This window comes from Carassius carassius, chromosome 11 (genome assembly GCF_963082965.1).
Source record: "Carassius carassius chromosome 11, fCarCar2.1, whole genome shotgun sequence".
Classification (NCBI taxonomy): domain Eukaryota; kingdom Metazoa; phylum Chordata; class Actinopteri; order Cypriniformes; family Cyprinidae; genus Carassius; species Carassius carassius.
In genome coordinates, this window is record NC_081765.1 from 25816587 (window position 1) to 25825259 (window position 8673).

The 8673-nt window shown below is 36.7% G+C and overlaps 1 protein-coding gene across 1 annotated transcript; it reads left to right on the forward strand.

Annotated features, from left to right (window-relative positions):
- The first annotated feature begins 1790 nt into the window (after positions 1-1790).
- LOC132153100 (ATP-dependent RNA helicase DDX18-like) lies at positions 1791-8587 on the forward strand. The gene is made up of 14 exons (XM_059562327.1): positions 1791-2014; positions 2327-2476; positions 2645-2824; positions 5615-5750; positions 5844-5944; positions 6073-6272; positions 6347-6461; positions 6553-6692; positions 6855-7016; positions 7106-7258; positions 7348-7461; positions 7547-7603; positions 7698-7875; positions 8235-8587. Exons 1-14 carry the CDS (start codon positions 1897-1899, stop codon positions 8378-8380), a joined length of 1950 nt encoding a protein of 649 aa, XP_059418310.1. The 5' UTR covers positions 1791-1896; the 3' UTR covers positions 8381-8587.
- The last annotated feature ends 86 nt before the right edge of the window (positions 8588-8673 follow it).

Below are 8673 nucleotides of genomic sequence, written 5' to 3' on the forward strand. Positions count from 1 at the left end.
TTTAATATATTTATGTTTTTTATTTAATGATTTATGATACAATTCTAAAAAAAAAAATACTAATTCAAAACTTGGCCATTTATAAAATAGATATTGGTGTAAATATGAATGCCATTATTGTGCACAAGCATGGATTTTAAAGATCCCTAAATAATTGCTAGCAGAAGATAATCTCTCAGTAATGCTGGTGTGAATTGATTCTTTTGTTCCTCACAGACTGAAGATATCTAAATAAAGTTATTGCTCAGGATTTTATTTTTCTTTGCTTTGCTTTTTCTCACACAGTGCTGTTGAGATTGGTATTTTTGTAACTGATCAATGCTTATGTATTTTTTCACAAAGCTTTTTGAACTGTATAATAACATCTGTTTGTTTGGTGACCTTATCGTGATGAACCTTCCTATTGGATAAGTTTTAAAAACTTATTTTGCAGGAAAAATGCCATAAGTGTTATATACATTCGAATAGTAAATATTCTCCTCATAAATGTAATGTTTATGTTTTTAGTGTTTTACAAGAAACTTGTTTTATTTGTGCCATTTTGGATCACCCTACTTACAGATGTGAAGAGTTACGCCTGTCACATCAAGTCACAAAAAAAAAAAGCTTCTACGTTTATATTGTGTGCATACAACATATTTACGAATCAGCTGCTCTTTTTTTGCTTGATTGACCGTACAAATCTTTCCCCTGAGATGTAATGTTTATCAGTAGGTTGTCTAGGTTCAGCTTCTGAAATGTGCTGGTTATGAAACAGAGTTTATTGACTAAAGACATTGGTTTCTACCCAGATTTTCCTCCAATTCCTCTGTAGTCATGAGGTTAGTGTAGTCTAGTAAACTTGTTGGGCTGATTTTGTGTGTTACTCCGTGAAGTGGAAAGGGGCACACTTCAGTGAGCAGCTCTGAAGCCTCTGTGTGTGATTTCCCAAACCCTGAAGAGGCACAGACTGAAGACAAATGTGCTTAGCAACACACGCAGACCATAAAATTGAGTTGTCTGAATAATTTCTCGGTCTAATGGTTGTCAGTGTGTTTAATGTGAACAATGCATTTTTTTTAGAAAGTAAACTTTTTTTAAAAACTCACTAACGTTTATGCATTACAGAGACCATTTTGAACATTTTCATTTTCAAAATGTTTTGGTCGTGATGGAAACGACGCCACTTCAATCGTAAAATGTATTAAAATAAAATAATTTATACATAATATTTAAACCTTTATTTCAGTTCTTGTTCAGTTTGTCATGTTTGATAAAAAAAAATAATCATATTTTTGTGATCGACTTTAATTAAAATTCTATAAAAAAATCGCCTACTGTCCACAAACACGAATGGTGATACACGACGAATACAGCATTAATAATAATAATAATAATTAATAATCATAAACTATAGAATGTTTTCTCTATTCCACCACTAGGGAGCGTCAGTGCTTCATTAAACAAAATTATGTATTTTAAAATGCATTAAACTGTCAATTGGTTGCTCGACAGAATCAACAACTTAAGCCACTCTCACCGGTTTATAATATTTATTTCTTTTATTTTACTTAATATATAAACATTTACGTATTTTTAGTCATTACTTTGCATCTTGTTTTCATATTTTAGTACATAAGACAGGGCAGTATGACCATTCAGGCGTTTCTAACCCCACGTGCGTACGATTAAACGGCGGTTAATCTATTCCTTTCTAGATATTTATTTCCAAATGGGAGGAAATTAAACATACACGGAGTTATTGAAATCGAATGAAACCAACCATGCCAATAATTTTTTTAATGTTTTTTATATATATTTTTCAATAACTTTAATATTTTTAGTCGGGCATAGTAAGAGTCAGTCAGCTGGACGGAGGACCCCACGCAGCACGCACACACGTGTTTGTCGACAGCAATGGCGGACATGCAGATGAAGATTATCCGCAAGAAAATTCAAAAGAGAAATGATAAAAATAAACAACGCAAATTGCTCCGAGCTCAGAAGGAAGAAGACGAAGATGAAAACGCCAGAGGTGATTTTTCTCTTTTCTCTGTGACGTAATTCAGGCGTGATCTCGGATTCAGCATGTGATAATCACACTGCTATTGGTGCTCTTGCTCCTAAAGTTTAGTTTTATATTTTAGTCAGTTGTATTTAACCTAGCAATATGACATATAGGTTTAATTAAATGATAATTATAATGTTGTTTATGTGTTTAGTATTTGCCTCAAGGAGCACTCCTTCCATGCATTATCAGACTCCCCTCATGTTGAGTGAGCGTGTTCTTTCCTTTATTTCGGAGTTGATGAAATGTGCTGCATGACATGTGTTTGTGATCTGGCAGAGGTGAAGGCTGTGCTGGAGGGCTCTGAAGTGACTGGTGATTCTGCTCCAAACCTCACTGAAAGTGTCTCCTCTGAGGAGAACCAAACCTCACAAAAAATCAAGAAGAAAAAGAAAAGAAAATTGGATGCTACAGGGGAACCAACATCTAGTAAGTGTGAAATATCTCTGTGAATATGTTGTTTTCATTAGTGGTTGGTCACTGTGGGATTGTCATTGGATAATATTTGAAATTGGAGAGGAGACTACGAAATATGCAGTTTAATTATAGCATTTGAGATGCATTCATATACACTAAATAATGGATCTGGTCCTTTAGGTGTGAAAAAGGTCAAAAAACAAGATGAAGTTAAAGGGACAACAGAAAAAGAGCAAGAGAGGGATGAAAAACAGGAGGAATGTGAAGAGGTGTCAGAGAATGGAAACAATGACAAAGAGGGTTCAGCTGAGGAGGATGATAGTGATGAAGATGGGCCGCAGCTTCCTTCTGGTCTGACAGGTAAAATATGACAAAAACTGTCATCATCTGTTAAACACAACACAGTCTGCCATGAGTCATAAGGTGAGCCTGGTTTAGTTTGTCTAGTTATCCACTCATTTTAGTGGGAAAAATAATGAGATGTCGAATCAATTTAGCATTTTTTTTTTTATTATTATTATTTTTTTTTTTAATCAGTGCATAAACAAAAAACGCTGTGTGTGTATATATTATTAGGGCTGCAAAATTAATCGTATTTCTAATCTAATCGAGTACATTTATGGATTCCACAATTACGTGATTGTTCAGATCGGCAATTAATTGTTCACTCATGTTATTCTTCATGGTTAAGATGTGTTTTTTTCCCTACATGCTATCTTAAGGCTCTGTGTAGTAACAGCTGCTCTATGTGAAATCATGCACCTGATGGAATTTACCGCTGATTAGAGAACCGGCTTTACTAACGAGATGCGCATTAATTATCGGACGATTTTTATCGTGCACTCCTAGTTTTTTCCCATTATTTTAATTGTAGTATAACATTATAATACCATTCATATTTTTACTTTTTTTTAATATAATTTAAAGAAGAAACCAATCCGATGTATAGTTGACATTTGAGTCTTAATACTATAGAAAAGCACTAAAGGTTTTTCAGTTTGTGTTTCTCAGCGTGTTTATTTTCATCTAATATGACATGCAGTTGCATCAAACAATGGTATAAACATAATTCAATTTAAATTGTAATAATTGTAATTAATAATCGCAAATACAATTTCAAGGGAATATTCGACAATTATTATTTTTGTCATAATTGTGCAGCCCACATATATATATCAGGGTTGTAAAAGGTAGTAAATGAAATTTACCTAAATTAAGGGCATTAAAAAATATTAAAGTAATAAACGTCATCTGCAAAATGCAAGTTCTCGGACCAATTTTCGCAAAAGATCGCAAATTTTCGTAATTGCCACAAAATGTCCACAGAATCTGGGCTTAGAAGCGTCCCGTGACGTCATCGCAATACGCATTCAGTCAAAGAAAGTCTCATTAGGACCGATTTACAAGAGCTAATTTTAATCAGGTGCTGGAGCCACCTTCTGTAGAACTTAATGTGACTAGTGCTGGTGACCTCAAACGCTAGTCTGGAGACCTACAGTGTTCTCACAGTCAGAAAAGTCATAACAGTGTTAGAAGAATGTTCTCTGTGGTATATTTTCACTGCAAAACAATAAGAAATGCAACAAGTATAATTGCAAATTTTGAGAATAGCCGCAGCAAAATCAGTCATATTGATCGCAAAAATAACAAACACATTTGTGAAATCCTGGAGGGACTGCCCAATGTTTGTCCAGTCTAGGCCACAAGCAGGCAGGCCATGGGGTCCTGCTCCACCTCTCAAATTGACTCAATGTCTAGGTCAGTGGTTCTTAAACTTTTCAGAGTGCCCCCCCAGAAAATATTAGGCTTTCCAAGTACCACCATTGTGACTAACATTGACATGGCTTGTGATGGGCATAGTGTTATAGACTTACTGTAATGCTTAAGGGGGGACACTGCAGGCACAAAAACAGTTTTTTAAAGCACCTGTCAATTTTTCGATTTTGGGCTTTTTGGCTTTTCATAAAGTGTTTTTTCAGACTAATGAAAAAAAAACATCCAAAAGACACTGTTAAGCATTTATTTTATAGCACTTTATCTATTTGTGTCAATAGATTTCAATTACAATACACATTTGTAAAGGCTGTTTACTCAAAATGAGTTTTTTCTCCAACACTGAGCCATGAATCTCCACTTCAGTAGCACGTACTCATACCAAAGTTTACGTATTTATTCCTGTCTATATTCCGAATGGATGTGTCCATTTATAATTTTCTTGATTAAATACAACATTTTATTCCCCCCAAAATTGTGAAAATATTGTTTTCCTGCTGTTCAAAGTATTTTCTGAATTATGGAGTGACAAAAAGAGATTCCCAGAATTCCCTCTGTAAAATCATTTGACTCTAATATGTCAAAAAATATAAACAAAAATTTTGAAATTGACTTCATCCAGTGTTCAGATTTTTGTACTAGAAATTGTATGCAATTACAGCATGTTTCATTAAATAATGCATCATTTGCATATTTAAACATAACATTTTAGAAAAGTTGTAATACAAAAATGTTAGCAATTATGAATTTAATCAATCAACTTAGTAAGTAAGGTGATGATTTTTTTGTTACCTATTCAGCTGCAGTGTGTGTATGGTTTTCAGTGACAATTGACAAAAATACTACTATTAAAATAGGTAATATAGTAATCTTAAACTCATTATTAGCTTATTTTTAGTTAGCTGGTAAAAAAGAAGGTTTTGCATTTTCTTTACATTTGCTTTATTTGAAATGCAAATTAACCCTTTGTTTAACTTTTGTTGTAAAAAAAAAAGATTTTGACAAATGAAATAAAGAATTCTGTACATACAATTGAACAACAACATAAGAGGTGCATGTTTTATTACTAGCAAAATAAGAGTTGAATTGTTAATTTACAGAAGCTTCTTTTTAGTTAACTGGTAAAGAACACTATTTTTTGCTTTATTTGAAATACAAAATAATCTTTTGAAATGTTTTCCTTTCTAAAAATAAATCAGTTAATTAGACATTTAATGGATAAAGATAAATTAAAAAGTATTGTTTATATGTAATTAAGCGACAAAACAAACAAACAATTCAGATTTTTACTAACCAGTTTATTGGACATTTATTTAAACTTTTCTCTTAGACATGAATAGGTAACTGATTTGTTTTCCTCACTGGTGACTTTCTCAGGTGCTTTTGAGGACACGTCATTTGCATCTTTGGCTGAAGTGGTCAGTGAGAATACACTGAAGGGAGTGAAGGAAATGGGCTTTGAAACCATGACTGAGATCCAGCACAAGGCCATACGACCTCTGCTGGAGGGAAGGTGAGTTTGCAGTTCATCAGACATTGCAGGGTTCCAGTGGCACTGTAATCATCACACTGGTTGTGTTAATGTTTGCTCATTCTTATCCAATAGAGATGTGTTGGCTGCAGCTAAAACAGGAAGTGGGAAAACTCTAGCTTTCCTGATTCCTGCCATAGAGCTTATCTACAAACTCAGATTTATGCCCAGAAATGGTGAGTGTCCATTTAATGCATTGGCATTCTCTGTTTGTTATGGTCCTATTCACAGCAGAGCTGTCAGTCAAACATGTAAGTATGACCTTAGAGGTGTGTCATGACTGTGGTGTGTGTGTGTGTGTCAGGGACGGGAGTGGTCATTTTGTCTCCCACTCGTGAGTTGGCCATGCAGACGTATGGTGTGCTGAAGGAGCTGATGACTCATCATGTGCACACGTACGGCCTCATCATGGGCGGCAGCAACCGTTCTGCTGAAGCCCAGAAACTCGCCAATGGAGTCAATATCGTGGTTGCTACACCTGGCAGACTTCTCGATCACCTGCAGGTGTGGCTTTTTACAATCAACTGCTTTGCCACATGGGTCTGTGGAGTGTACCTGACCTCCCCCTCTTTCCACAGAACACCCCAGGGTTCATGTTTAAGAACCTTCAGTGTCTGATCATTGACGAGGCTGACAGGATTCTAGAGGTTGGCTTTGAGGAAGAACTGAAGCAGATCATCAAACTCCTACCTAGTAAGAGCCAATGACTAACCTGATCCTTCTTGACATCACTTCCTTAAACCAGGTTTCCTGCAGATCCTTAAATATTTCTCTTTCTTTCCAGAAAAAAGACAGACCATGTTATTTTCCGCAACACAGACACGTAAGGTGGAGGATCTTGCACGGATCTCCCTCAAGAAGGAGCCGCTGTATGTGGGGGTGGATGACAACAAAGACACGGCCACCGTGGAAGGACTAGAACAGGTAAACTGCTCACCTGTCTCACTGCTTTATTGAAAACAGCCACAGAAGCTGGCACTGCATTAAACACAATCAACCCAACAAACTCACTCCTTTATCAGAACCAGTTGGTCATGTGTTAGGGGCGTAATATCCTATATTTGTTTTGGTTTGTGTTGTATTTAGGGATATGTTGTATGTCCTTCGGAAAAACGCTTCCTGCTGCTCTTCACGTTTTTGAAGAAGAACCGTAAGAAGAAGCTGATGGTGTTCTTCTCCTCTTGCATGTCTGTGAAGTACCACTATGAGCTGCTCAATTACATCGATCTGCCTGTCATGGCCATTCACGTGAGTCACTGAGCGTTACACACACACAGCGAGATGAGAAGTGCCATTTAAGCAGTGTGATGAATGCTTTTGTTTTCACGGGCTTTCAGGGGAAGCAGAAACAGACGAAGAGAACTACAACGTTTTTCCAGTTCTGTAATGCAGACTCTGGTATTCTCCTCTGTACGGACGTGGCTGCCAGAGGTCTCGATATCCCCGAGGTGGACTGGATTGTTCAGTACGACCCACCCGATGATCCAAAGGTACAGCACTGCACATAGTTCAGCCTTGCTGCTAGATATATGCACTTGTTTTAGGATTTTTATATCTGACTTTTCTGTTGATGTTTTAGGAGTACATCCACCGGGTGGGACGAACAGCTCGTGGTATTAATGGTAGAGGACATGCCCTCTTGATCCTAAGACCAGAGGAGCTCGGCTTTTTACGATTCCTCAAACAGGCCAAAGTATGACATCACTATAGTTCTGATTTTATATTGGCAAGCTGTTGAGCATGTCAAGATGAATCATCTCTCTTGCGTTCCTCTAAAGGTCCCTCTGAGTGAGTTTGAGTTCTCCTGGACTAAAATCTCTGATATTCAATCTCAGGTGAGACTTCATATTCAGTCAAACTGAACTAAATCTCAAACCTTTAAATCCCAAATTATTATTTCAAATTGGTATTTGCTTTGGTCTTTTGCAGTTGGAGAAGCTGATAGAGAAGAACTACTACCTTCACAAATCGGCTCAGGAGGCCTACAAATCCTACGTCAGAGCTTACGACTCTCATTCCCTCAAACAAATCTATAATGTAGAGACGTTAGACCTCCCGAAAGTGGCAATGTCCTTTGGGTTTAAAGTACCGCCTTTTGTTGACCTCAGTATCCTTTCAGCATTGTATTACAGTGAATATTGTTGCATGTGGAAGTTGTTACTTAATGGTTTTAATTGTGAAGTCGTGGAGTTGTGATTGTACTTTCATTACCTTTTGGAGTCCGTGATGGTCTCTTATGCTTACCAAGGATGCATTTATTTAAACAAAAACACAGTAAAAACAGTTATATTGCAAAGTATAACAATGGAGAAAAAAAGGGAAATTCTGTTTTGTTTTAAAAATGTAATTTTCAGCATCATTACACCAATCTTCAGTGTCACCGGATCCTTCAGAAATCATTCACGTGCTGATTTGGTGCTTAAGAAACAATTTTTGTTGTTGTTCCTTAACTGTTCACTCTCTCAGACGTCCACAGCAGTAAAGGAGCGAAGATGCAGAAGCGAGGTGGTGGCGGAGGCTTCGGCTACCAGAAATCTAAGAATGTCCACAAGGCCAAGATTTTCAAACATGTCAGCAAAAGGAAAGGAGACGGCAGACAGTTCTCACGCTGAGAACAAGATGAATCTTCCCTGTGATGCACCTCTTTTGATCTATATGGAGTAATTGCAGACTAAACACTTGTCAATTTGTAGTCTTCGGGAAGAGCTCTGATCAGTCTGCATTCCATGCCTGTACAGAATTCTGTTTTCAGAAGCCGTTATATGATGCGTACCTTCTATTGTTACTGGCCCAACTTATTAAACTTATGAATAATTCTTCTCATGCTGTCTCCTTCCTCTACATGAGATTGAACCTACAACCTTAGTAGCAACTAGAGCTGGGCAATGCAGAGATCTTGATAGAA

Excerpts from the sequence above, each read along its gene's own strand:
- LOC132153100 (XM_059562327.1), top strand. The coding sequence starts at position 1,897 with ATGGCGGACATGCAGATGAAGATTATCCGCAAGAAAATTCAAAAGAGA. Across the intron at positions 2,477-2,644 it reads TACAGGGGAACCAACATCTA|GTGTGAAAAAGGTCAAAAAA; the intron begins GTAAGTGTGAAA and ends CTGGTCCTTTAG. Across the intron at positions 7,017-7,105 it reads TGCCTGTCATGGCCATTCAC|GGGAAGCAGAAACAGACGAA; the intron begins GTGAGTCACTGA and ends ACGGGCTTTCAG.